The sequence below is a fragment of the Boeremia exigua genome (assembly GCF_020726555.1).
Source record: "Boeremia exigua strain MPI-SDFR-AT-0100 chromosome Unknown C7974scaffold_5, whole genome shotgun sequence".
Taxonomy (NCBI): Eukaryota; Fungi; Ascomycota; class Dothideomycetes; order Pleosporales; family Didymellaceae; genus Boeremia; species Boeremia exigua.
Genome location: NW_025763522.1, coordinates 1249197 through 1275584, shown reverse-complemented (window position 1 = coordinate 1275584; position 26388 = coordinate 1249197). Strand labels below are relative to the sequence as shown.

General features: G+C 54.6%; 9 protein-coding genes across 9 annotated transcripts; 4 read left to right on the top strand and 5 right to left on the bottom strand.

The window, feature by feature from the left end:
* The first annotated feature begins 74 nt into the window (after window positions 1-74).
* Window positions 75-1696, top strand: C7974DRAFT_392585 (activator of Hsp90 ATPase). Its single transcript, XM_046141699.1, has 4 exons — window positions 75-161; window positions 347-608; window positions 662-744; window positions 816-1696. Exons 2-4 carry the CDS (start codon window positions 386-388, stop codon window positions 1497-1499), a joined length of 990 nt encoding a protein of 329 aa, XP_045998116.1. The 5' UTR covers window positions 75-161; window positions 347-385; the 3' UTR covers window positions 1500-1696.
* Window positions 1697-1803: 107 nt separating this feature from the next.
* C7974DRAFT_392582 (carboxypeptidase S1) lies at window positions 1804-4213 on the top strand (the record flags this gene model as incomplete). Its single annotated transcript, XM_046141698.1, has 3 exons — window positions 1804-2553; window positions 2604-3033; window positions 3081-4213. Coding segments are annotated over exons 1-3 (1748 nt in total), but the record flags the coding sequence as incomplete, so codon positions are not given.
* Window positions 4214-5173: 960 nt separating this feature from the next.
* C7974DRAFT_392581 (uncharacterized protein) lies at window positions 5174-8872 on the top strand (the record flags this gene model as incomplete). Its single annotated transcript, XM_046141697.1, has 1 exon — window positions 5174-8872. The coding sequence occupies one exon, from the start codon at window positions 5174-5176 to the stop codon at window positions 8612-8614; it is 3441 nt and encodes a 1146-aa protein (XP_045998114.1). The 3' UTR covers window positions 8615-8872.
* Window positions 8873-9007: 135 nt separating this feature from the next.
* Window positions 9008-12064, bottom strand: C7974DRAFT_392580 (CDC45 family). The gene is made up of 2 exons (XM_046141696.1): window positions 11118-12064; window positions 9008-11069 (listed from the first exon to the last, which is right to left on the bottom strand). The coding sequence occupies exons 1-2, from the start codon at window positions 11871-11873 to the stop codon at window positions 9261-9263; spliced, it is 2565 nt and encodes an 854-aa protein (XP_045998113.1). The 5' UTR covers window positions 11874-12064; the 3' UTR covers window positions 9008-9260.
* A 134-nt stretch (window positions 12065-12198) lies between these two features.
* C7974DRAFT_392579 (uncharacterized protein) lies at window positions 12199-14124 on the bottom strand. The gene is made up of 2 exons (XM_046141695.1): window positions 12435-14124; window positions 12199-12343 (listed from the first exon to the last, which is right to left on the bottom strand). The coding sequence occupies exon 1, from the start codon at window positions 13916-13918 to the stop codon at window positions 12476-12478; it is 1443 nt and encodes a 480-aa protein (XP_045998112.1). The 5' UTR covers window positions 13919-14124; the 3' UTR covers window positions 12199-12343; window positions 12435-12475.
* A 273-nt stretch (window positions 14125-14397) lies between these two features.
* C7974DRAFT_334412 (Hsp70 family protein) lies at window positions 14398-16625 on the top strand (the record flags this gene model as incomplete). Its single annotated transcript, XM_046139157.1, has 7 exons — window positions 14398-14449; window positions 14500-15466; window positions 15512-15614; window positions 15675-15778; window positions 15828-16173; window positions 16221-16433; window positions 16489-16625. 6 exons carry the CDS (start codon window positions 14398-14400, stop codon window positions 16416-16418), a joined length of 1770 nt encoding a protein of 589 aa, XP_045998111.1. The 3' UTR covers window positions 16419-16433; window positions 16489-16625.
* Window positions 16626-17646: 1021 nt separating this feature from the next.
* Window positions 17647-18279, bottom strand: C7974DRAFT_169767 (uncharacterized protein). Its single transcript, XM_046136125.1, has one exon. It carries the CDS (start codon window positions 18193-18195, stop codon window positions 17725-17727), a length of 471 nt encoding a protein of 156 aa, XP_045998110.1. The 5' UTR covers window positions 18196-18279; the 3' UTR covers window positions 17647-17724.
* An 84-nt stretch (window positions 18280-18363) lies between these two features.
* On the bottom strand, window positions 18364-19392 carry C7974DRAFT_375437 (velvet factor-domain-containing protein; the record flags this gene model as incomplete). The annotated part of the gene is made up of 1 exon (XM_046140207.1): window positions 18364-19392. One exon carries the CDS (start codon window positions 19390-19392, stop codon window positions 18364-18366), a length of 1029 nt encoding a protein of 342 aa, XP_045998109.1.
* A 4386-nt stretch (window positions 19393-23778) lies between these two features.
* C7974DRAFT_392568 (cytochrome P450 monooxygenase-like protein) lies at window positions 23779-26276 on the bottom strand. Its single transcript, XM_046141694.1, has 4 exons — window positions 25505-26276; window positions 24382-25452; window positions 24288-24328; window positions 23779-24047 (listed from the first exon to the last, which is right to left on the bottom strand). The coding sequence occupies exons 1-4, from the start codon at window positions 25837-25839 to the stop codon at window positions 23905-23907; spliced, it is 1590 nt and encodes a 529-aa protein (XP_045998108.1). The 5' UTR covers window positions 25840-26276; the 3' UTR covers window positions 23779-23904.
* Window positions 26277-26388: the final 112 nt, after the last annotated feature.

The window sequence follows — 26388 nt, the reverse complement described above, 5'->3', positions numbered from 1 at the left end:
CGTCGGACCGATGCGCCTTGGCAGCTCCTCATGTTCTGGAAGTTTCTGCCGAAGCTCCTCTGTATTTCAACCTCGCATAACTTCGAAGCACCTCTTTCTCTTCAAACTTGTACTGGCTCAGCGCTTTTGTTTCGACCTATAATCATTTATTATCTACTTTGGTAAGTTCATTATTCCTCCTATCTCGAATTACAGGATGAGACACCAGCTGGCACCAGTCTGAGAAGACTTGTACTCTTTGCATGCGGAACAGCTTCCCGGTCCACCAGACCACCTCTGATATTTTCGAATCACTTCAATTGAGCATACGATCCTCTGAAAGGCGCGTTTAGCTAACATATTGAAGTAACAGAACCAGTGCTGGTCGCACCCTACCTTTTCTGCGATGGTTCTCCACAACCCCAACAACTGGCACTGGGTGAACAAGGACGTGTCGGGCTGGACACGCGAATACCTTGATACCGAGCTTCCGCAAATCTCTGCCGAACAAGATGGTGTCACTGCGAAGATCGACAAGGTCGCCAGCATGGACGGAGACGTCGATGTGAGCCAGCGCAAGGGCAAGGTCATCACACTGTTTGATGTCAAGCTGAAGTTGGAGTACTCTGGTAAGTACACCCACTCTCTTCCCGATTGCTCAGCCGGCTGACTCAGTCGGCAGGCAAGAACAAAGACGGCGAGGAGACCAGCGGCACTATCACGATTCCCGAGGTTGCACACGACACGGAGGAAGACGAGTATGTCGTATGTTCCCTTCGCTCACATACCCGTCTTGATTTTGTGTACACATGGACCACATGCTAACGTCAAACCAGTTTGATGTAGATGTCCACGCCGAGGACAGCAGTAAACAACCTGTCAAGGATCTCGTACGATCCAAGATCGTTTCCCAGCTACGCCAAAGCCTTGCAAAGCTTGGCCCAGCCATCATGGCTGAGCATGGCAAAAACATCCAGCATGCGCCGGGCACTGATCCATCGTCCAGTTTCCCAACTGCGAAGGTCTACTCAAGCTCGAGCGTGAACAAGTCCACAGCTTCAAAGACGGAGAGCAGTTCTCAGAAGACGAGCACTGGCTCGGTTGTCAATGTCACCACAATCAACGACAGCACTGAGTTCCGTACTACAGCTGCGGAGTTGTTTCAGACCTTCACCGACCCTCAACGCATCACTGCGTTCACTCGTGCGCCGCCAAAGTCCTTCACAGGTGCTAAGCCAGGTGGCACCTTTGAGCTGTTTGGTGGCAACGTGAGCGGAGAGTACACAGAGCTAGAAGAGCCAAAGCACATCGTCCAGAAATGGCGACTTGCACAATGGCCCGCCGGCCACTACTCAACTTTGTCGATTTGGTTTGATCAGAACGATGTCGACGCAGTCACAGTCATGAGGGTGGAGTGGAAGGGTGTCCCAGTCGGCCAGGAAGAGTCGACAAAGACCAACTGGGGCCAGTACTATGTCCGCTCCATAAAAACAACCTTTGGCTTTGGTACTGTGTTGTGAGCCGGCGAAGGATAAAGTATCGCGACTACCTGGAATATGGAGCACGAACTTTCCGAATGATTTATGATTGCACACGATGGATATGGTGATGAAGCCGTACAAGAGATTCACAGCTACAGATAAAGATGATAGAATTATACCCCTTTACACATTATGTATTCATCATGACTGTTGATTCCAATATACTTATCGAGCCCGCTGCACTGGACTTGATCCAGGGAGTCAGACAATCAAAAAGCGATGTCATTGCCAGCTGTCGGCATCTCCCGGAAACAGGCATATCTAATCCGTGGGCAATGACAAGGGTAAGGTCAAGCTACGCAAGCTCACCAAGCTCAAGGCGAAGCTTTCGCTAGCGCGGAATAGCCCTAGGTAGGCCTGCAGCTTCGTTGGGTTGAAAGCCGCGAACCCTACCATCTCCCAGGCAGCTCCAATAACACCGTCGGCGCCTTTCAGATTGCTCACAATTTCTCGGCCTGAACAGGGTTTGGTTGTTTAAAACACCTCACGGCCGCAATGTGTCGTCCTCTGGAAAGCCCCGGGAGCATGCCCATGACGTCCTGGATCGACTGAAGATGATAGTGGACTTAGCCGTTTAAGGAAGGTAAAAACACCTGGTTATCGCAACACGGCAGCAGTACGGGCTCTCTTTCAAGATGCGTATAAATCAAGCGTCTGGTCCGGTACAAAATCACGCAAAGGTTTCCAGCACTTGGCTTGGACTGCAACTTGGACTCAAGGTCATTTCGTTATTCGCGCGAAGAGGCAGACTGCAGTAACTTTCACCATGCTGAAGCTTTACGCTACGGTGCCTTTGTTGGCGGTCGGCTTCGTTTCAGCACAATTCGTGCCGGAACCTTCAGATCTCACAACCAAGGAAGGCTATGCGGGGATCAACGTGCGCTACAAGGAAGTTCCTGACGGTATTTGTGAACTCGATCCCAACGTGAAGAGCTACTCTGGCTATGCAGATGTTGGCAAAGACCAGCATGTGTTTTGGTGGTTCTTCGAGGCGCGCAACCAAGACCCGAGCGAAGCGCCCTTGACTGTCTGGGTGAGTACTCCTTAAGCTCTACTGTAGGCATATACTTATGGTATCTCCAGATCAATGGCGGTCCCGGCAGCTCATCTATGATCGGGCTCTTCCAGGAACTGGGACCTTGCGGCGTCGGGCCAGATCTCAAGCCGTTCAACAACCCTTACTCGTGGTCAAATGCCAGCAACATGCTTTTCATTGACGAACCTACGAACGTTGGGTTTTCGTACTCAATTCCGATACCAGGATACAAAGATGATAGCGGGTACATTGTGCAGCTTCCGAACGCAACTTGTCCAGACTACGCAGAGGCCTATGGAACGTGCGGCACATACTCAAAGGCCGATCTGACCTTGACAGCAAACACTACTGAGGGGGCTGCACCAAACATGTGGAAGACTCTGCAGGGATTCATGGGCGCCTTCCCTGAGTACTCACGCAAAGGCTTTAACTTTGCTACGGAAAGCTACGGAGGGCACTATGCGCCTGTTTTCAATGGTCGGTATGCCTCGGTGAAACACGATCTTGCGGCTGACATCTTACAGCATACTTCCTCGATCAGAACAAGAAGAACATTACCGGAGCCCACAAGATCGACCTCGAGAATGTCTTGATTGGCAATGGTTGGTTTGATCCACTCATACAATATCAAGCCTACTATAACTTTTCTGTTTCTCCGGGTAACACATACGACTACGACCCGTACAATGCGTCCATCAAGGCTGAGTGGTACAACAACCTGTACGGTGCAGGCAACTGCTACGATCAGACCAAACAATGCTACGAGACGGGAGAGAACGCAGTTTGTGCTCGCGCAGACAACTTCTGTTTTGACAAGGTCGAGAACATGTATGACATCTACAGCGGGCGAGACGAGTATGACATGCGATACCTACAGCCTGATCCGTTTCCATACTCTTACTACGTTACCTACCTCAACACGCCAGAAGTGCAGAAAGCGATCGGCGCGTATCAGAACTTTTCTGAGAGCTCAGGCACGGTGTCTGCGGCATTTGGCAACACTGGCGACGACGATCGCGAGTCTGGGACGATTGAAGCGTGCCAGAAGCTGCTCGCTGCGGGTGTTCAGGTGATGCTGTACTATGGAGATGCGGACTACAACTGCAACTGGTTTGGTGGACAGGTTGTTGCAGACGAAATTGCAGCACCCGGCTACGACACGGCAGGATTCGTCAACATATCGACGTCAGACAAGATCGTGCACGGCCAAGTCAAACAGTCGGGTCTGTTCTCCTTTGTCCGCATCTACGAGTCAGGTCATGAAGTGCCGTTCTACCAGCCCCTGGCGTCGCTGGAGATATTCGAGCGCGCGCTGAAGCAGGTGGACATTGCTACGGGCGAATGTGCAGTGGACGCTAGCTACAAGACGGTGGGGCCGGCGACGAGCACGTACCGCGAGGGCAATGCCACGGTGCAGTTTGAGGTGACGCCGCAGAACGCGACCTACAACACTGCGCTGAATGCTCCAGACGCGGCGCCAACGTGGACGGCACAGGCTGGGGCGAGCGCCAAGGTGAAACGGTCGAAGGGGAAATTGGGACGGCCAAGCATGTCGCTGGTGAGAAGGCGGTCTGAGTGAAGCGCGAGCAGCACCATAGCGATCCTGTAGATAAGTGACAATGGAGATGCTATGACAGTGCGTGCAAGACAAGTCTCAGTGCAACATGCAGGCGGGCCGTGCACCGGGTCGCGACGCGACGCCGTGGTGCGGCACTATGCGTTAGTCAGCTCGCACAACGTTGGCGCTAGTGACGGGGCGCGGAGGGCTCGAGGTGTCGGCGTGCATCTGGAGCCGAATTGGCGCGCTGCTCGGCGGCGCTGCTCAGTCGCGCTGGTGACTGTCGACCTCACGGCGACGGTGCTGAGCAGCGGCGAGCAGGGGCGCGAAACAGTTGGCAGCAGCGTCGGCGCGCTGGGCGGGCGCTGGTATGATCACCACGGCTAGTCATCCCTGCATGCGGGATGCATGAAGCCTTGGAAGTTGGAACCGTGGGCGTTGAGCATCGCATCCTCACCGCGCCCCGCGCACCGCACCCACGAGCTCGGCTGCCTCGACCACGCCGCGCGCTCCTCTGCACGACCGCCGTCGGACGCTGCTCCCAGACGCCGCCCCCGCCCCACCCGTCCTCGCGCAGCCCGCGCAGCTCGCCGCATCGTGCGACGCCTGAGGCGCGCAGAGTTCGACGCCCCAATCGCGGCCGAGCCGCCCCCCCGCGCGTCCTGCCTCGACACCGTCTGCCATGGTCGCGTCTGGCGCAGGGCCTCGCTGAGGCGTCTCCGCCGCTCACTAACCGCGCCGCTGCCACGCTCCCTGCCGCCGCGCGGACGCACAGCGGCCGCCGAGCCCACGCACCACCCCGGCATGGCGCCGTCGAACATGTTCTCATACCTCAGGCCGGGTCATGCAAAGCGCAATGCCGCGAGCCTGGCCTCGCCCGACCCCGTCCACAGCCCCGCCGCCCTGCCGCTGCCCTCGCCGTCGCAGACCACCGAGTACTTCGCATCGCCGCGCCCTGCCGACGGCGCCTCCCTCGCCGCCGCTGAGCCCGTCTCGCCCTTCCCGCCGCAGCTGCCCCCCATTGCGCGCGTCGCCGCCACGCTGGACCCCGCCGCCCAAATGCTGTCCCCGCCGCCGCGCGCCCCGCCGCAGCCCTCGCCCACCCACGACCGCAAGCCCGCCTTCCTGCGCTCCAAGACAGACGTCACGCCCCGCCCGCAGGGCCTGGGCATCTCCCACAAGCCCGACCCGCCACACGCCCCCGAGACGCCCTCGCACTCGTTCACCCACCTGGCCCCGTCGCTCACGTCGCCCGCCTATGCCAGCCACTCCAAGTCGCAGACCTCCCTCATGAGCGGTCTGACCGAGAAGCTGTCTGGCAGCTCCCGCGCGTCCCCCGCGCCCACATCGGCTCCCACCAAGTCCAAGTCGCGGCTCAGGAACCCCATGTCCCTGCTCATGCGGCGGCGATCGGGCCAGACCCTCGACCCCCTCCACGACGAGTCGCTGGTCACACAGCGCTCGCCCTCGTTCATCCCCCCGCTCCGCGACAACTACGACCCCAGCATTCGCGGCAGCATCATCCACGACTTCAACGCCCCGCGACTGAACCGCAACTTCTCGTACAACAATGCCTACGGAACCAGCCCCGTCCCGCCAGCTACCCCAGGCGACATGGGCCGAGTCAGTCCGCCAAAGATCGACAAAGAGCACACCCCTGTCTTCCACGAGCACTTTGACGACGACACCAGCTACGAGCAGTCACAAGCGGCTGTCCGAGCCGAGCAGTTGGCAAACAACGACTTTGTGGCGCGCAACTCGATGCTGCTGCTGTCTGAGCCCTCGCCTCCTGAGAGTGCACCCGCACCTGTGTCTGTATCCACACCTGTGTCCTCACCCGCATCTGTACCTGCATCCGCACCTGCCCCTGCGCCCACGTCAGCACCCCCACAAGACACGAAAGAAGCAGCATCAGACACATCCCTCGAACCACCTGCGCAATCCATGTCGCCCCCTCCTCCACCCCCCTACCAAGCTGTCGACCTCGTCTCGACAGTCCTCTCCCCCGTCGAGGAAGTGCCCAGCCCTACGTATGCGCCAACAGACGACATGCCGAAGTCGAAGAAGTCGACAAAGTCGACAAAGAGCCCTCCGCCATCGAGGTCGCGAGCGACTTCAGTCACAGATCCCTCGTGGCAGCCCGCTGGATTGCCCGCACATCTCAGCAGTCGAGCCTCAAGGTTCAGCTTCCAGATCAACGGTGGCAGTGACTCGACGCAGGAACACGTCATGGAGGAGAGACACAGGAAGAAAGCAGCGGAAAAGGCATCCAAGCAAGCGCACTCCTCGAACACCATCGAGGATGAGTACGATGAGTTCGACATGGACGACGATTACGACATGGATGGTGGTTTCGAGGAAGAGATCCCCATGCTGGGAGAAGAAGATGACTTCAGTGGTTTGGGGAACCAGAACATCAACGATGGCATCAGCAGCTTTGACTTTTCGACACTGTCCATCAATCCAGGTCAGATGAATCACATGGGCATGGTCTCCACTGACCAGCTTCAAGCCCCGTATGATACAAACGGCAATCCCATAGGGTTTGCAATGTCCGGAGGGGTGCAGCAGATGCAGTCGAGCGAGAACCGCGTGTATTTGAACCCTGAAGAGGATGACGACGACGAGATGCAGCCAGCACAAGCATATGGCCTCCAATCACATGTTCACATGCCCATGCAGCAAGCTGTCGGAAACCTAGGCCTTCAAGGAGCATCTTCCAGTAGCGACGTGAGTCCAGGACACCTCAATCTCGATGACGACATGTATTTCGACGACGGTCTGATTGGCGAACAAGATCTTGACGATGCGCCTGCGTTCGATGAAGAGACATTTGATGATCCCCAGGGTCCTCTATACGAGCGTAAAATGAAGGAAGCACCCGCCGAAGAGGCACCCTCATCGCAACCTCTACAGGCGTTGCCTTCAGAGACGGGATATGAAGCGGACGATGACACTCTGTCCAAGCACCTAGCGAAGTCAGAGCCTTCCTTACAACACAAAACGTCAATTGCGCATGCGCCAGCCGGACCGACCATGTTCAGCTTCGATGATATGGGCTCGTACCATACAGCGCTCGTCGATGCAGCGAATCGTGCGGAAGCCGAAGGGCGCTTCGCACGGAAGGCGAGTGTTGACATTGGAAACACTAGCTCTGAGCTCGATGAAGCCTCGTCGGTCAGCCACTCACGTCCAAGCTTGGTCCCTGATGAAGGCCGCTTCAGCCCAGACACGGTTGGCTTCCCACTCGACGACGATGTCTACGGGACAGACATGAGTTTCCAGGACGATTACGACTACAGCGAATACGATTCGGCTCTCGAAAACGACCCCATGATTGCCGCTGCCAATGCTGAGGCGCTGGCCTACGATGACGAAGGGTTCTACGGGAGCGAATTCGGCTTCTATGCTGCAGCCGGTGACGCACAGAGTGAATGGGGCGGCGTTTTCGCCTCCGGGCTTAATCGCGCTGTCAGCGGGCGTAACGTGATGAGAGAGCCTAACTTGACACCTATTACCGAACGCAGCGAGTACAGTACTCGCAATTCGTTCATCAGTCTGAACAACTTCCGCGACGGATCGCTGCCGATAGCCAGTCCCGGCCTCGCTCAGCTGGCGCGTCTCAGCCCATACGGATGGCCTGCTGAAGAGGAGGACATGAGTCTCGACGCCTTGATGAAACTGAGGAAGGGAGCGTTTGGTGGCAGCGCATCGAGTTTGCCGAGCAGTACTGCAAACAGCCCCCGCAACCCGTCACCATTTGGCATGCAGTTTGCACCAAGAGCTGGTAGCGCAGCCGGCAGTCGTATGCAAGAGCATTATGGGAGCGAGATGGAGAGCGACGAGTCGGGGAACCTTGCAGATAACTTTGACGACAACGCGGAATACGACGAGGGCCTAATGGACGCAGTCAACGGCGCTTTCGAGGACGGGGACGAAGGCCGTAGCGATGGCGACGAGCGCCCCGAGAGCCCGACTCTCACAGTGAGCGACTACAACTCGCTGTCAAGCCCCGTTGGGCACCACGACCTACCGCCGTTCTCGCCACCGCCGCGCCCTCAGATCCTGCAGATGCAAAGCCTGTACATGCAACCTCCAACCACCCTCGCCTCCGCCATAAAGTCGCCCGCAAGCATCGCTCTCCCAATGTCACCCTTCGGCATGCCCCTCCCCTCGCCCTTCACAATGAGCAAACACCCCGCCTCCCCCCCGCCCATCGACACCTCCCTCTCGTCTCCCGCGGCAACCTCCTCTACCGGCCCCCGCCGCCAGTCCGTCGGCTTCGCGTCCCCGATCTCGGCCTCCTCGCCCATGACGCCCAACGGCAGCGGCTGGCGCGCCGGCCACTCGCGCAAAGGCAGCGCCGCAGACAGTGTGACGTACGTGCGCGAGCACGACGAAGCGGGCGAGGGCCGCTGGGTGCTCGAGCGCCGCCGCACCGCCGAGAGCGGCGAGCTGGAGCTCATTGGCCGCGAGATTGTCGAGGGCGGCAGAATTTGATACCCGCTGAGCCTATGTGTGGCACAGCATGGCATGGCGTAGCATAACACGATTTGACACGGTGTGGCATAACACGATATGGCATGCTGTGGCATTTAGGGAGTTTGGAGCGATAGTGTATTTTTTTTTTTGGACAGAAAAGTAGTAATGCTGCGATGATGGGACGGGCTGGCCCTTGTTACCGATGATAGATACCATAGCATAGCATAGCGTAGCGTAGATCAATGATGATACTGCAGTCACTACTGTGAAGCCATCGAATGCTTCTGTACAGCATAGCTTGCCTGGTTGTACTTTATGGTGTTTTGGTGGTCGGCCATGTTCAAATTGCGGTATTGTAGGATTCAGAGTGCAAAGACTTAGATCAACTGCGACACTGCACGGCACGCTCTCTTACGAGATGGGAATACATTTGCTTGCTATGATGCGCTATGCTCAACCAAAACGCCGCAGATCATCGGGTTGCTATATGCCAAAACAATACAACGCCACGGGGGGTAGTCCAGTCCACACGTTGCCTCGCCACGCATACCATACCATACCATGCCATGCCATACCAAACCACGTCATGTCACATCATCCCGCGCCCTCCCTATCCAAACCATAAGTATATCGACATCGCCCCGCCTCGCGTGCACCCGCACGGCTACCCAACAACGGCCTTCATACTCAGCCGCTCCAAGAACCCGCTCAGATCCTCCTTCCGGATCTCAATCACACACGCCTCGAACGCGTCCATGCGCACGCGCGCCCCCGTCTCGCGCACGACCTCCTGGAACGCATTGCCGAAGCGGTTGCGGCCCGCGCCCGCCTCCGGGCCGTCGTCGTCGTCGCTCTCGCTGTCGTCGGACTCGTCGTCGTCGTCCTCGGTGTCGTCTTCGACTTCGTCTTCGTCCAGCCCCGCGGCCTCGAGGCGCAGCCGCCGCGCGTCCCTGCGCTTCTGCAGCTCGGCGTCTTTCTTCGCGCGCCTGTCTTCCTTGAGCTTGGCTTTCCTGTCGCGCTTCAGCAGGCGCTCTTTGGCGGACTCGGTGGCGCCGCCGCCGCCCAGGCCGACGACGACGTAGAGCCCGCGGCTGTCGTCGAGGCCGGCCATGACGAGCTCCGAGCCGCGGTTCTTGCCCTTTGTGCCGTTGAGCTCGACGATGGCTTCGGCGATCCAGAGGGCGAGTTTGGTGAGCGCGCCGGGGTGTGTGAAGAGTTGCACGTCGGGGCCTTCTTTTACAACGGCCATGCGGAAGGCGCGGAGATGGCGGATCTGCTTCTTTTCGATCAGTGCGGTGCCTGTGCGGAGGATGGCGCGGTGGAGGTGCTGTGCTGTGGATATGTGCTGGACGAGCTTGTCGATTTGGCCGAGGGCGTCGTAGGCGGTCCAGAAGCGGGCTACGACGTGTTCCTGCGCCTCGTCTTGTTCTTCTTGTGTTGCAGCTGCAGTCGTGTCGCCGTGATCGTTGGTGCCGACGAAATTTGTCGGCTCGAAGGAGGACTGGGCGAGGGATCTTGCGTCGCCGACTTCGAGGATGGCGCCGAGGATGACGGCTGCGTCGACTGCGGAGAGGCAGGCTTTCCAGCCCCAGCAGCGCACGAAGCCCCATCCGTCCTTCATGTCACCGCCTCGCGGTGGTGGAGGCACTAGACCGTCAAGCCCATACTGTGGCGCGAACTTCAGTAGTCGTTCTCTTAACCCGCGTTTGAGCTCCATGTCCATGTGTGTGTAGTTTTGTTTGCACTCAGATAGGGAAACACCCATCTTTGCCAGTAGCTTGTTCAGCCGCTTTTGCCCTTGTTCACTCCACATGTGTAGTTTTGCAGATAGATAGGGCGAGTGTTGCATGCTTTCGTAGAGAGACCAATGCCGTAATAGGAGGAACCGTGGCTCTGGCGACAGCCGTATCGACTTGTCTGTTGCTGATCGTGCACTTGTGGGGATCACACCGCTCGCGTCGCCCAAACTTGCGTCGCGTGCTACGCCTTGGGGGTCTGTGACGGGATTCAGTCGGCGTACTTCGTCTCTGAAGACTGAGCGGATCTGCTCTCCTCGGTTGCCATTCCAGCCTGCAGATCCACCAGCTGTCGAGAGGGGGTTCAATCCGACGCCGCTTCCCGTCCGGCCATACAGTTCCAGACTGCTGACACCCACTATTGCATTCCAGAGGAGATCGTTGTCTTCACGGCCGAGTTCTGAAGCTAACGCGTAGACGAGCGAGGAAACGGGTTCCGCATACGAGGCGCCGAGTTGGTAATACTTGTCGAGCACGTTGGTGTACTTGTTCCGCATGATCACAAGCTGTTTTCGCAAGCTCTTGACGGAGTTCTCTTTTGGCGGTACTATCGATGGAGAGGCTGAGCGGCTGCGCGAATCTGACCGTGAGAAGTCCGAGGATCCGCCAAGCTGGTTCTCAATCATCAGACCTCGACGCGCCGGCCTTCGGTCTGGAGACGAGGGTATCGAGCCTCCCTAGCCATGTGTCAGTGCCGCCACTCCAGTACTGCCGACTTGTCTTACCGAATTGCTTCGTATCCTCTGCCGGGGCCGGTCGTCATCTGACATTTCCTCGTCCGAGTCGTCTCTGTCGCTCCAGGATTTTCTTTTCTTTTGCGCCTGCCCAGAAGCCGGTGCGTTCTCATCGTGGTCGTCCGCCTCGTCGTCTGAACCAGTATCTTCCCCTACCTCTGGCATCTCTTCGAGTCCGCAGTAGGCTTCCCTCTCTGCTTGGAGCTCCTCCTCGATATCTCCATCGTCAAAAACTATAACACCTCCTCTTAGGCCATTGTATGACTGCATTATCCTGCCCTTCTCCACGCCAGGTTGCCGCCGTACTAGTTCCCCTGTTGTCGAGTCCTCGCTGATGGGTGTACCGAACACGTTCGCCAGGTTCCACGGCCGTCTGGCGTCGAGAACCCAGACCTCAACATCTCCGGTGCCTCCCTGACCATTCTCGTCCATGTCCATACCCAGAATCTCTTCCATGTCAATCATGCCTCCAACACCCAAGCACACGACAACACCCCCACTCCCGCCCTCCGTTGTCCGCATAGGCCGTACCAGCTCATCTGCCGCGCGTGATAGGTCGCCATAGCCAGCAATTGGTTGTATCTTGTGCGGTATGTAGTCGCGCTTTAGTAACGCGGTGAGTATTCGACACGCACAGAGCGCGTCCGGTTCGAGGGCGACGAGGAGGAGCACAGGTGGGGCTGCAGCGTGGGTTCGCTTTATGAGGTTCTGGTAGAGGTGCGCTATAAGGTTTCGTGGGAGGTACATGTTCGCGGTGCGCGGTGTATGCGGGCGTGCTCGGCGTCCGTGATCTCGAGAATGTCGCGCCGGAAAGACGCGTAAAGGGGTTTGCGGGGAGATTAAGGTAAGTCGGGGGTCATTGCGTCATGAGCATGCTACAAAAGAATAAAAGCAGCACTTGCGAGGCGAGAGCGCGAGGAGAGCAGATCGTATGCTTCGTACGGATGCTTGCACGATATCGTGACGCTGCCATATTGATTCCGCGACGCGTTAATCACGCTAGCCCGACTTGGGATGGTGCAGCCTTGACGTGAACGTGCTCTTCCGCGTTGATCACGATCGATTATCCCTCGTACACATCAATGTCATAGGTCAATATTGTTCGTTCATTACTATCAAATGCTACCTTCGATCCTGGGATTTAAGATAAGTTGAAGATCATGACGATATGCTTTCCAAGCAATAATCCTTGGCTTGTTCCCTGGACACTCCCACCTGTAAGCATGCCACAGATTTCCAGATCAGCCCTTCGTATTTGATCATCAAACTTTTACGACTCTCTTTGTAACGCATTCTCATTAGCAGTAGAAAGTAGTCAGTGTGACCCTGTAACGACTTTGCAATGCCGTTCACAGGGGCTCAAGCTTGACCATGACTTTCTCGTGGTAAGCTTCCTCGTGGTGAGCTTGAAGCTGAACAAGAGCTGGAACGATGTCGTAACGTTGATCGAAGTACTCGCCATATGCATTTCCCCACTTCGTTAAGGCAGGCCTTACGACGAATGCAACCACTCCGTCTACGCGGTCCTCACCATCAGGATCTGGGAGGGGCGTCATCTTGGTACCGTCGAAAGCGTCATCGACGCTGGGGAATGTGAGCTGAATGCGAGATCGTTGAAGAGACATGTGTAAGGCCAGAGTGTGTGCTGCTTCGACCACTTTTGGGAGAATCTGGAAGTCTGTAGCTGATGATAGATTGGCCAATCTTGTACCGATCTCGTTCGCCACCTCATTACGGATTTGCGAATCCTCACCTTCAGCGTCTTGTGAAGGCGTACCACCAGGAAACTCACGTCCTCTGACCGAGACTTTCGCCTCGTCGATCAAATCCATAGTCTCGACTGCATGCTCCACGGTTTTGTAGCGCCAGCTTTCGCACAGTGCGGAAGGGACTGGCCAACCGTGATGGTGCTTGTTGTCGAACATCCCGGACCAAATTTCAGCCATGGCAGTGTCGTTACTTCCAAGAATAGTGAACGGAGTTCTGAAGGTTTTCTCTAGCAGGACAGACCAGGTCCAGGCCTCGATAAAGAACTTCTTGCGCGCACGTGTGCCCCACTGGTTCGCTCTCACACCACTGAGCAACACACGGGTGTCTAGAACCTCAGACAGTTCCGTGTCTCTGGCAAAGCGAACCGATCGACTGAGCGACTTGACCAATGCGACGAGATTACGGAACTCATTCCCGAGGTGGTCATCCGAAATCACACGCTCTTTGTCAACTCTCGCGAGTAGCTGCCTCTGCAAACTCTGGACTTGATCTTTCAAGTATTGTACCTCGGTCTGCGAAACATCCATTTCAGTCAGCTCAGCTTCCAAAGACTGCACCTGACTGGAGCTGGACTGGACCTTGCTCTGCAGATCAGCGACTGTTATCTCTAGAGATTTGGCCTTCAGTGCATCGCCGAGCATGGGCTCCAAGACTCGGTCAAGGGTCACATATGAGCTGTCTTGCACTCTGATACCTCTTGTACGTGCGTATGGGCCCATGTAGGTATCGGTGATGTATGTCAACTTCTCATCAAAGTTGGAAATGTCAGATGAGAGGATCTTATTGTCAGACTTGAGGTGCTTGACATCGACTTGCAGTCGACTGTGTTCTCGGTACAATTCGTGGAAGCTTGCATCTAGCTTGCGGTAGCGCTTGTCTTCTCTTCTCAGTTCCATCGTTTGCTTTCGAAGTGTGCTTCTGAGACTAGCAGTCGTATCCCCATTTGGCGGGCGGGGATCAGACCTGAAGCCGGCACGCTGCATATCTCTTCTTTCGTTTCCAGTGTGGTTCCTAGCCCTCATGTCGAGTGACTCTTCGTTTATGGGCTTTTTAGTGTAGTAGGAATACTTTTCTTCTTGTTAGCCAAGCTTGCTTGTCATGAACGGGACTCACCGTCTCCTTCAAAGTATCACTGAATCCCATACTTGATTTCCCGGCGCAAAGGTTGCAGAGGAGTTGCAGGACAATTAGGCGTTGGGACTAGGAGTCGGCTTGATGTAAAGCGATCTTACCCGCGGTTAGGGTAGTAATTGCCATAAGCGCTCCTACTGTCTCTCACCATGAGTACTGGATGAGTCTCTTCGATGCGAGTATGCACTCTTACCTTGAACCAACAAGCAGCGGCCATATGCCTTTACCTGGGCATTTTTCCTTCACCAACAACCTATAAAGAATACTTTAGTCTTGATTACACACGCACTCTTCTTCACACTCATCCCACATCTTTCCACATATATCAATACCACCCAGGTAACGACTCTGAGAGAAAGCCGTTGCCATCATGAAAGGCACACGTCTAGTCATCGGATTAGACTATGGTACGACATACACCGGTGAGTATCGCCTGATTTCCCAAGAAACCAATCTTCTAACGGGGCTTCAGGATTGTCGTTTTGTGAGACATCCGGAGATACCGACTTGAAAAATGAGCTCATCGAGATTGTCCACGACTGGCCATCGGCACACTCCAAGATAGCGACGAAGGAGAAGGTCCCCAGCGAGGTCACATACCAGCCTGAAGGCTTGGTTTGGGGATCTTTGATTCCGCCGAATGTTCAGAGACATATCTGGACAAAGCTCGAGCTCGAAAACCACCCGAATGGAGAGGCAGCCAAGCAAGATACTAAGTCATCGTCGTCGATTGTCCTGTACAAACCACCGGTCGATATAATCGCTGATTTTCTTGGCCAAGTGAAAGCGCATCTGATAGGAGTTCTCGACCGCAAGTATGGGGAGAATCTCTGGCGGACTCTTCCTGTCACACTCGTCGTTACGATGCCAGCGGTATGGTCGGATGGTGCTAAGGCTCGCACTCGTCAGGCTGTCGACAAGGCTGGCTTCAACGTAGCCCAATTTCCCCAGTTGACTCATATCATCAACGCGACAGAACCGGAGTCTGCAGCTATCTACACTATCCGCACATTGAGAAATACTGCCCATGATACGCAATTTGCCACCGGGGATGGCTTTATCCTATGCGATTTAGGAGGTGGCACGGCGGATTTGATTTCGTACAAGGTTGCGAGATTGAGTCCTACTGTCGTTGAGGAGATCACAGTCGGAAGTGGCGATCAGTGCGGCGGCACCTTCGTTGATCGTGCTTTCTTGCAGTGGTTGGAACGTCGGCTGGGCACTGAGGACTTTGTGAAAATCGCCGGCTGTCGCAGTGAGCAGATTCCTCGCACCATGCTATCCAACAAGGCTGCTCGAATGTTGCAGAATTTCACACTCGAAGTCAAAGGTGGGTTTTCAGGAACAGAGAGCTACACTCTGCAGCTGCCAAGTCCTCTGAGCGCCATCGAAGATGATGAGGTGAGAGGCATCGAGGATGGAGAGATCCGCATCACATCGTAAGTTAGCAGTAACAAGATGCATATCAATGTTGACCATGGCAGCAACGATCTTATCTCAATGTTTGAGATGCCCATCCGCAGAACTTACGAGCTCCTTACCAAGCAGCTGAAGGAAGCGCGGAAAGCGAAAAAAGTACATGTTAAGGTGAGTTCCCACGGATGGAACCATGCTCTTCAAGAACGGTTCGAAGTCTAATTCTCGCAGTACGTCTTCCTTGTCGGAGGTTTTTCAGAGTCTGCGTACATGTATCGCAAGATCAAGGAGTGGGCCGAAGATAACGGCTTGAAAGCTTTAAGGCCTTCTTATGCGTGAGTGGAACATGCAACTCATCTGCAGACATACTAATCATATCTATAGTTGGTCCGCTGTTGCTCGAGGCGCTGTTGCCAAGGGCCTTGAGGGAGACACTCAGGTAGTGGCAGCACGCAAAAACCGTCGGCACTATGGCACCGTTTCAAGTAAGATTTTCATCAGCGGTATCCACAGAGAAACGGAGGCTGCCATCTGCCCATACACTGGTGTAAAGCGCGCTCACAGCCAGATGAATTGGCTTCTGAAGCAAGGCCAAACCCTCCCTACATCCGGTCCGGCGCACGCTAAGATCTCGATGAGCACACTTTTCTGGCTCACACAAGAAAGAACAAGTACACTTCGACTTGAGGCTTCGAACCGAGCAAGAGCTCCCAAACGCTCGGTAGATGCTGTACGTACACTGATTGATGTTCTTCACCTTTGACTGACATTACATAGGGTGTCTACAGGGTCGCTAAGGCCACAGTCGACCTGAGTAAGGTTCCTGAGAAGGCATTTTTGAAGAAGATGAGCCCCATCGGTAGGCCCTACGTTCAGCTGAACTATGAGATCGAGCTCTTCGTCCAGTCTTCCCTGGAGATGTACCTTTCAGTCGACGGTAAAAGGTATGGAGAACTGACTGCTGCTTTCGACTAAGCAAGGTATTTTGCTCTTCAAAAAGTTACCACGGGTCGCTACCAGCAAGGTTTTGGTGGAGGCAACACACGATTTGACCAGATGGCAATCTAAATGATTTGGCTTGAGGCCACAAGCATCAGCATGTCCGCTGAGTATGCTAGCACTGGTGCTTTTTTGCGTTCGATTTATCAAGATGCAGGTACTGATTGGAAGGCTGGAATGTGGTGAAAACTTTGGAACGTTATCACATGCTCCAAGCCTAGCATCTTTTGACACAACTACATAATGCAGATCTGGAGCACTGAATCACTACCTAGGTAGTGCTCACATGCTTTGTACCACAACGTGCTGACTTCTGTCCGTCTCTAAAAATTCTTAACAAAGTTCTCTCCAGCTTCATCTCATCCACAGCCAATCACGTCTTGCGACTCCGCCAAGTCGTTGCATCTACCCTTCCCCATTACGGCCTCTCCTACTCAGACATCTCACGCGCGACGCTAAATCACATGATCGAAAGTGCATGCGCGCCATCCGACACTACACCCTAAGCTTCTCACAGCCGGACCACTCACGAAGATCAGCAGACGTGCCACCCTGTCGCTTCAGCATGGTCTGACAGTTGAAAGTGACGCCAAACCGCATCGTGTCTGGGCCGGTCGCAGAGAGTTCCGTGCAGGCTCGTTAGTGGGGTGTGTGGCGTGCGCCGGCGAAGTTTATTTACACCGAAGATGAAAGCCTCCGTGCTCTTGCTCCATGGCACATGCATGCAGCCTGCGAGCGTGATGACACGACATGGCAGAAGTGACATGTCGTGTCATTTTGCTGCAGACCCCACTAACGTTGAGCGGTGGGGAGTGACGCTTGCAGCATGCACGCAATCACCTAGCCCGCGTGCGTTGGGCGCTGGACTGCTGCAGAGCAATCAGGAAACGCATCGGGAGACCCGCATCGCACCACTTTTCTTGATGATGGGGTTGAACGGTGAGCATGGCTTCGTGGACGCGCTTGTTGTTGAGACGGTTTTGGCTCCGGGCCTGTCAGGACAAGGACCGCGCTGGGATACGCGTGCAGCTTGTTATTTTGTGCGCCGGACGCGATCGCCTCACGCGTCAGCCAGCGGATGCATGTCGGCTGGAGAACAAGGCCGGGGCAACAAGGTCAAACGTTGAGGTGAGATCGAGACTCATGGGCAATTTGGTGTCGACAGTCGCTGATAGGGCAGCATTGAGATGATGTGGCGCACGGCAGTGGGTTGTAGATCGTGATTAGCCGGCGCGTCAGAAGCTACCTTGGACACGTTTGACGACGATACAGGAAAGTTCAATCACAAGATGGGGTCAGAAAGCGTGGGTACTAGACGGGCCTTGAATTGAGATAATTGTGCAATGCACAGGTGAACTGTTGTTTGTAGGTACGGTTGTGAAGCTGGATGTGACCCGCGGCATCTGCCAGTAATTGTCAAGCTGGGGGATCTTTCGATTTTGTCTATGTATATATGCATAATCAATCCACGGTCCCTATGGGTGGCGGAGCATCTCCCACTGCGGATGTCTACGGGACATGAAGTTATAAAAGAACTCCGACCCCAATCGACGCCAGCCATATCCTTATTTGCCGTGAGGCTAACCGTCTTCCGAGAGGAGAAAAAAAAAAACACCATCACATAACTGACACCGAACACATGAAGTGTCTCCCAAAACGACGTAAAACATAAAACCCTTCTGATGCCAGATATCCCTGCTCGTGTCGTGAGGCTGGGTGTCTTCCAATGACGCCAGGATACCGGTGCTCCCATACAGCCATAAACGCCTTGCAATGCCCAATCGTCCAAGGATATCTGTGTTGTAACCAACGCCAGCCCATATGCATTCCACGATGTAAACCAAAACACTTCTATAATCGAAAGACCTAACCATTGTGTAAACCTCTATCGTGATCTTTAGAGGATATCCCTGACACGTCTTCAGCGGGGGATGTTGTTCTCGTAGCCGTTGAAGTACACGCCGGAATAACCGGTACTCGGGTATTGAGCGGAAGTGCCCTGATAGGCAGAACTAGAGCTTGGGTAAGTGGCGGTGGTGTACAGACTGGTGTTGTCGACAGGGTATGCTGAGTTCGCGTTCGAGGCCAGGACATTTGTTGGATTTATGAGGCTAGCGTGGTGCCCGACCATACTCGAATGGCTCATCATGGAGTAAGGAGAATTGATGGCAGAATGCTGCCCGACGACAGGGTACGACGGATAAGAGCGCTTGTATGGAGGCTGGGCACCATAAGGTTGCTCCATAGCGGACTGGCTGGGAACCTCGTTCGATGTGTACGTGCCCTCGCGCTTCGTTGGTGACTGCTCCCCCTCGTAGGAGGACGAGTACTCATTGGGGAGTGGTGGGTGAGCTTGTGCGATGCTGACAGGGCTGTCATAAGGGAACGGACGTTTCGACCCAGCTGCAGCTCTGGCCTCTTTGCGCAAGCGGAGACGGACTCCCTGGTCGGCAATCAAGCGGCTGATGTGTGAAGACTGATCCATGCCTCTGAAATCCTTGGGCGCCAGAACACTGAACTTTTTACTCGTTACGGATGTCAAATATTGAGAATTGAACGTGTCCGGACAGAACTCGTATAGGCGGAAGTGTAGCCTGTAGGACCCAAGCATCTTGACCGAGACGTCTCCAAACACAAACAGTCCCATGTCCGAGTTGTCAAGGTCTTTGAGGCGATGCAGTGAGGACGATAGAGTGCCCGTCAAGGAGTCGGGGCCGGGTAGAGGCTCATCGCGGTCAGGTTTGTACAGACTGACTACCATGAACAGATACGGGTTCTGGAGGTAGTTCTTCTGAGGATCGACGCTAGGCTTCACCTCAAGCTGAACGAGGGGTGGCGGATCGATGGCTTTGCGAGCTTTCTCCTTCCCCTTAGCTACAACCAGGGCCTCTGAAGGCTCCTGCTTCACGAAGATTTGGAAGCTGCCCGGATTATAGGAGAGGAGCGACATTCTGGGTATTCGTCCCACGGGCAGATGTGTTGCTGGTGGCAGAGGCAGATGGTTAACCCTGGCAGGTCCGTTGGTAGACCGTCGGTAGTAGTGGAAGTAGCGAAGACGGTGAGCGAAACACTGCTCAACAAGCTCGTCTGTGTGAGGGATCTAGAATAATGGTAGGCGCCGGCGAACTACCGTGGGTATTGTGTAGTAGTCGAAGTGTTCGGAAGTTGGTAGGAAGAGCAGAACCCGTAAGATGTTGGTGGAGGAAGACTAAGAATGCTGCGAGAATTTGGAACTCAGACAAGTCTGTAGGCTTTGTGAGCAATAACAATGGTTGAGTGTGGGAAGGTATTGGCGACTCGTCACTCCCATGGGCGCGTTCCTTCTGATTTTTCACTCGAGCAGTGGTGATTCACCAATAGCTACTGCGACTGTCCCTTCTTTGGGTATATCGTGTAATCGATCGCGATAACCCCGCTCGAAATGGTCCTCTCCCAACACTGGCCAGCTCCAAGTTAGGTACAGGGTTCAGATCAGGCCAGATTCCACGTAGTCTTGTGGTACAAGAGCGTCAGCGGGATAAAGAATAACGGCGTAGATGTGTGTGCGCGAGTAGGTAGATGCGCTGCGCCTGCGCCGTTGGTGCCGTTGCAGAGCTCAGTTGACGCCTGAACCAAGGTTGGACTGCGCACGCTCAACGCTTCCGCGGCACGCAATTACCAGCACTCCCCCTCGACGATCGAACCACCCCCAAACAAACGGCCGGCGTGGTCTTCAGTGGGATCTGCAGCGTAACAGTTGGATATACATGAGGCACCGGGCGTTGGGTTTTAGGCACGCAGGGTGGTCAGGCGACTCTTTCTTGCAGTGGCCAGAATAACTCTGCGGCCGATGTTGCGTGAAGCTGCTCGGCTGCGGGACCGAACCGTGGTAGAGGTGCCTTAGGGTCTGGGGACAAAGGTGGTGGCCGTTGGAAAGTTCTCCCGCAGGGTAGCGCAATGCAGGCTGGACAGGGACCAGCCTGGTGATGGGCGTGGGCGTAGACGCAAGTCGTATGCAGGTATTGCAGGGTGAGTGTGAAGGGCGAGGGGCAGTGCGAAGTGTGAGGCTTACGCTCGGCTATAGTCGAGGCCAGCTTGAAGAGGAAATATTGCACTCGATAGTCGAGTTGCAGAGGTACCTCGCCGTCACGTTTAAGCCGGGGCCCTCCGCTGTTGTCCTATGGCAAGAGCAGCCAGATGCAAAGCCGGATCGCCGCTTTGACTCTAGTGCTAAAGCTCAACGGGCGCCGAGCTGCTTGAACGCCACGACGATCGTTAGCTTTGCGATCTCCGACTAGCAGGTCCCGTCCGTTGCCAGTTTCGGCGAGCTAGTCGAAACGCAAAGGCGGCGTGAAGTATGCCGGGGAATGCCAGCTTCTCTCAGGTAACTCCTTTTGCCTGTCGTGTCGTTACCTCTCACTTCTTCCTAACCTCAGACCCCCCGTATGCGACTTTCAAACCTGTGTCCCGCTGTTCAGTCCGCGCTTGTTCGAGGGTCTTGTAGACCAGACATTGGGGAGTCCGGAGCGGCGAAGGCAGAGGAGTAATCAGGTCTGGCTGGCGCTCAGCCTCTCCTGGAGGACCACTTACCTATGATATGGACGCAGAAGACGTCGCCGAGGTCAAGAGATGTGTAAGGCTGCTGCAACGAAGTGGGCTAACCTGCCGATCGCGCTGAGAGCGACGACTACACCCGTTACTAGCTAAGCCAATTGCGAAGCATTCCAAGTGCTCGGAAGTCTTTCAACCACTTGCAGTCGAGTTTCGATACCAAAGCTAGCTACCCCGGATCGAAAGGACGATCGAGAGGCTTGATATCGCAGAGCGTTCGGCGACGCGAGTCGCTCCCAGGTTCGATGGCACTACTGGGCAAGCAACATCCGAGGCCCTGGGCGCATTCGTGCAGCGGGTGCAACGTCAAGCTCGTATATGCTTGACAGCCCTGGAGCTTTAGCCTCTGCAGTCACCGTTCAGCGAGACGTGCATATGACTACTTGGTGGTGCTCGACCCGTCATGCAGGTCATTGCTGTCAGGGAACCGGGTTCGAGCATTCACTATGCTGTTGCGCGACCAGAACTCATAAATTCAAACAGGCCGACATCCACGTTCATCCACCCAATCTACCGCTGCATCGAATGTGGTACGGGACACCACGCACATGGCGGCTAGGACGTCTGCGAGAAGCTTCCCCTGGACCACCTCAAGAAAAGACGCCGTCATTCAGCCCTACGTCGAAGGCCTTGACAGCCGCTATATCGTATCGCAGTGGACAGCAACAGTATCGAGCAATAGACCCAGGTTCCAGACGCGCATGGCGATGACCTGAAATGGCGCAAACCAGAAGGTTGGCGCGTATGCTTGAATGCCTTGCCGAGCGCCGACAAGTGTGCGGCGGACGTGCACGGTCAACTCAGCAGGAGAACAAAGGCGACGGATGCGTGATGGTGCTCACTTCCGTAAGGTGTGAGCAAGTAGTTACTCGGCGGCGAATTTCACAGTGGCCAGATTCAACCTGCACGAAGGGCCGCTAGCCGCCCCGTCCGCATACGGCTGAAATCCACAACGTTGCACAAACACCAGCCTCCTCGACGAACCTCATCATAGTCACGGCACACTCGCGGCGAACTGCTTTCAGACCGGCTCAACACGCCCGATCCCCGATCTTAAACGTGCTGCAATGCCAGCAGTGTCCCTCCAAAAGCGGATGTTCCCTACCCACAACTCGTCGGAGCGAGCTCTATCTAGAGTATCATCTTGGCTTCTCGGCGGTCTGTTGGAGTCGTCTAAACCGCTTAATTGTCCTTGTTCGTGTCAGTCGACGTTCCTGCAGATGCAGTGCAACTGAATGCAGCCACTCCACCTTCGTGCAGTGCATAACGACAGCCTCAACAATGCGTTCATTGGACGCGCATCTCCTACTACAGATGGGCTTGCGGAAGACGTCAACCACGTCCCTCGCAGTCAATTTTGAGGCTGAGGCTGTGACCTGGCGCGTCAAGCTTTCGTTGAACTTGAATTTGACGCAGACAATTGCGAGGTGAGCTCAAAGGCTAGGCGCTTCGCAGAGGTATCGTGTCACAATTAGTGTTGGTGACGACCTCGAATAATTATCGGAAAATTATAATGTGATGCAGAGTTGCCGTTCCAACCATACCTCAATCAATAGTATTGCCACTTGCCATGTACATGTGATTCTGCCAGACACAATATCTGCTCCACATAGTGGTTCACTCTATAGTGAGACAGTCAGAGGGTCCCTGATTATCGGATAAGGAACACGACAGTGCTTTCCCACAGAGGTTGAATATGCCTGGTGTCAAGCCTTGTCCGATCTGAGTCCTGAAGTTGCCTCTTGTGGTCTCCTGCGGCCTCCCGCTAGCCAAGGCTGCGATATGGAAGGAACAGTTTTCCCTCAGACGCAGCGACCTTTCTGTAAGTTTGACAGCGATCAAACTTTCACATCATGTTGGTAATCGTCGGTACGAGCGCCTCGACAGCTCCATCTACAAGTGTGTTGACCAACCAAATCAGGAGCTTCAGCGCACGATTGGCTCTCTCTCAGCCTTAGAATGCAGAGCTAGGTTCTCGACTGGTGTTTCCACTGAGTGTGCACCACTTGAGTCTGGCCACATCGTCACAAACCACATGGCAGATGGCGTCTTGCTGCTTTACCCGATACGGTCTCCGCATGATATGCACTATCTCGGCTGAGGAAATAACAACAAGATAAGGACACTCGTTGCTTGCTCCTTAATCACAATGCTTAGTTTAGGCGTCGGTGCGACAAGTACATTCATCTATCCTGTATCTGGCAGTCACAACATAAGCAACTCTATCGGTTGCGTACCTGGAATGCAACTTTTTGTGGGCCTAGTGCTGGCCAAGAGTAGACTTCTCATATACCCACCGTCACTGGTTACACACAATCGCGCTATAGCTCTGAAACAAAGAAAATCTGCACGATCAGTTCTAAGCGGATACAAGTCTCGATAGCTCAAGGAAATCTTGACTGAATCGACTCAGCTTGACACGAGCGCTGCGGGCCCGCTACTACCGGCACAGTGAGGGGCCAGACGACAGAGTGACTAAGTTCGGTACGCATGTGGTCAGGCCAGATATCGGCAAGACGCGCAGATCGATCGAGCTTGCCATCGAATGTACTGTTGATGCTTTGAGTTTCGTTCGAACTGGTGCTCGATATCGATACGTTGGTGTTGTGCTCCTGCGTCATCCTCCTGCACCCCGCTCAGCGTAACCTTGGTTCAGAACACGAACTCAACAAACTGCGGGAGTACTTCGCAGCTCCGGTGCTCAAAATCGGCCGACGCTGCACGAAACGCGAAATACACACGCTACAGCGTGCATATCCACCATCACTCATTCAGTTGCTGCGCCGCGGGCCTCCACTTTCCTGATGTTTGATAGCGGGGTACAACGGCCTTGCATAACCTTTTGCATTGATACCCTATCTATCTTTGATGACTACGACTCCAGCTTCTCGAGCTTAATCACCAGTTTGTCGCCCTTGGGTGGGGCGGTGTACGAGTCTGACTGCTCAATGCCGGCATCGTTGACCACGCTTGTGCTATAATTCGAGTACAGCGCAGCGACAATGTACTTCATCTCTGCGTCGAAGTCAGCATGATGGTCTGCATGCTAGCCCCACTAATGTTTGCCGCGGCTGTATACCCGAGATACCGATGACATTTATCAGGCCAATGAGCCGGCAACAGTGACAAGGCAACCCCGGTCAACAATCATCGTCATTTACTTCAGGCCGAAATATCATATATACGGAGTACGAGAGAAGAATAGGGAGTTGGGCTCGGTGGGATGTAAGAAAAAGGAAGGGACTTTCCACTTACGATACACGGCCAAATGAGACCCCACACACATCCGTCCACCACTACGGTTGGTAAGCTTTCAGGCAACAAAATCACATCTGGCACCTGTACTGACCTGCCGAAAGCCCAGAACCACCTAGTTTCCATGTCCTTTCGCTTCTCCTCGTCGAGCTTCTCAAGGTTCAACCATCGTTCTGGTCTCCATTCGCTGGCACAATTATACACGTCCTCGTTCTGGTGCAAGATACCAGCGCTCGCGCTGACTCGGACCCCCCCTGGCACGAAATACTCTCCACTGGGTCCTAATTGGCAGCCTTGTGGTGGTGTATATCGCGGTTGAGGGCCTGGAATTGCTGAATGGAGCCTCAGAGTTTCCCAGATCACTGCATGCAGAACTGGAAGTGCGTCCATAACCTTTGGGTCCGGAAGATCCGGGGACGAAGATGTGTTCAGCCGGGGTGATATGTTGAGGAGTTCCTGCTGTAGGCGAGACTGAACTTCCTTGTGCGTGGAAAGCTCGTGTACGACGTAGGTAAGTGTAATAGCAGACGTGTCGAAACCAGCTGCAAGATGGTCGAGCACCTCACTTGCTATTACAGATCTCAGATCCACTTCGCCTACATCGTTTTTCTTCGCCTCCTTCGCCACTGCTGCCGAGAGCTGCTGGTATACGGACGGTACTTCTTCCGTCTTCGCTCTACCCTGCTGCACCACGAGAGCAGCGCAGTCACACATGTTTCTTGTCCACTGTTCGATCTCCGCATTCGCAGTATCGACCCACTTTGGTGACAACCTGATACCAAGCCATTTCCTCAGAAAGCCCGTAAGCCACGGAAATTCTTGCGGCCAGAAAGTCCACCCGTGGCGTGATTTGTACAGACCCAAAAACCATGTTAGTTGATCTGGGTCATCGAGAAGATTCGAGCTTGCTTTCAAGCCGAAAATGTAAGACGTGACGATGTCCATGGTGCTCGCGCTAATCAAGCTGGATACTTCGAAGACGCCCTTGCCTGCGCCAGAATATATAGAGGCAAGACGTGGAAGAAGCCTCTGATATAGTATCGTAGACACCTGAGCTTGTAGCACAGGCGAAGCAACGACCACTGACTTGCTGTAGATGTTGCTCAACATGCGCTTGCGTAATGAATGGGGCTTGTTCATTCCAGTCGAGAACATGTTAGGAGTTCTGCGTCTATATCAGCCCCAATAAACTACACAGATGTAGTTTGTGCACTCACCCAAAGTTAGTAAAGAATCCATACCAATTGTACCCACTCTTTGCATCCCTCTTCTCAAACCCTCCCGCATACACGTCCCTGATCCCACCTTTGACACAATTGACGCTGATCTCTTGCGGTCCCAGGCAAATAATCGGTCCCAGGCGATCATGCGCAGTTTTCAAGGTCGCATTTTCGATCTTCCGCCATCGAATCGACGAGATCCACAGACTCGTGAACGGCGCCAACGGATGGGCAGCAGGAATCTTGCGAACCGGATTCGAGAGATACGAGACGAGGACCTGCAGAAGCAAGCCCAGTGGCGCAAGTAGCAGAAGCGTAGAGAGGTCGAACATGCCGGGCGGTCACCAGCGTCCACCACAATGAAGCGATTCGGAGGTCGTGGACGTGCCAGATCACGATAGAAGTGAGATGAAGAGTATAGTATCAACCTGAACAGTCATACCTCAGGATACCATGCCCTGTTCCATTCACAGTTGTGACTAATACGGAGCTCGATAGCCGTCGTCGGCGCCGTGGGCGTGTACAACAAATACGGGGTGCAGTAATACGCCGGGTTAGCGATGTATCCGTTCAGACGATAATCTTCGCTAGAACGGCCCGTATTGTATGAGAACTTACCGATAAATTGCAAACACCGATTTTGTAAGGACCAAAGCGAGAGCACTAAATCTAAAGTAGTTACGCGGCTAGTCGCAAAGACCAATAGCCAATCAAGATAACTGACTAAGTACCAAGTCGCTGCTGTGTTTTGCGATACCGTTGATCAAGCGATAATTTTCCGGCTCTCAAGCAATACCGCACAATCCAGCATTTGACTGTGTACTCCCTCCCCGCGGACCCCGCCACGGCTTATCGCGCTTATCGGCGTGTCGCTGCGGTGC

What these genes read in the sequence shown, in the direction of transcription:
- C7974DRAFT_392585 (XM_046141699.1), top strand. Translation starts at nt 386, where the DNA reads ATGGTTCTCCACAACCCCAACAACTGGCACTGGGTGAACAAGGACGTG. An exon ending in GCTGAAGTTGGAGTACTCTG is followed by an intron (nt 609 to 661) that starts GTAAGTACACCC and finishes CTCAGTCGGCAG; the next exon opens with GCAAGAACAAAGACGGCGAG. An exon ending in CGGAGGAAGACGAGTATGTC is followed by an intron (nt 745 to 815) that starts GTATGTTCCCTT and finishes ACGTCAAACCAG; the next exon opens with TTTGATGTAGATGTCCACGC.
- C7974DRAFT_392580 (XM_046141696.1), bottom strand. Translation starts at nt 11,873, where the DNA reads ATGTACCTCCCACGAAACCTTATAGCGCACCTCTACCAGAACCTCATA. An exon ending in AGAGGATACGAAGCAATTCG is followed by an intron (nt 11,070 to 11,117) that starts GTAAGACAAGTC and finishes ACACATGGCTAG; the next exon opens with GGAGGCTCGATACCCTCGTC.
- C7974DRAFT_392579 (XM_046141695.1), bottom strand. Translation starts at nt 13,918, where the DNA reads ATGAGGGCTAGGAACCACACTGGAAACGAAAGAAGAGATATGCAGCGT.
- C7974DRAFT_169767 (XM_046136125.1), bottom strand. Translation starts at nt 18,195, where the DNA reads ATGGGAGCACCGGTATCCTGGCGTCATTGGAAGACACCCAGCCTCACG.
- C7974DRAFT_392568 (XM_046141694.1), bottom strand. Translation starts at nt 25,839, where the DNA reads ATGTTCGACCTCTCTACGCTTCTGCTACTTGCGCCACTGGGCTTGCTT. An exon ending in GGATTCTTTACTAACTTTGG is followed by an intron (nt 25,453 to 25,504) that starts GTGAGTGCACAA and finishes ATATAGACGCAG; the next exon opens with AACTCCTAACATGTTCTCGA. An exon ending in TGGTTCTGGGCTTTCGGCAG is followed by an intron (nt 24,329 to 24,381) that starts GTCAGTACAGGT and finishes TACCAACCGTAG; the next exon opens with TGGTGGACGGATGTGTGTGG.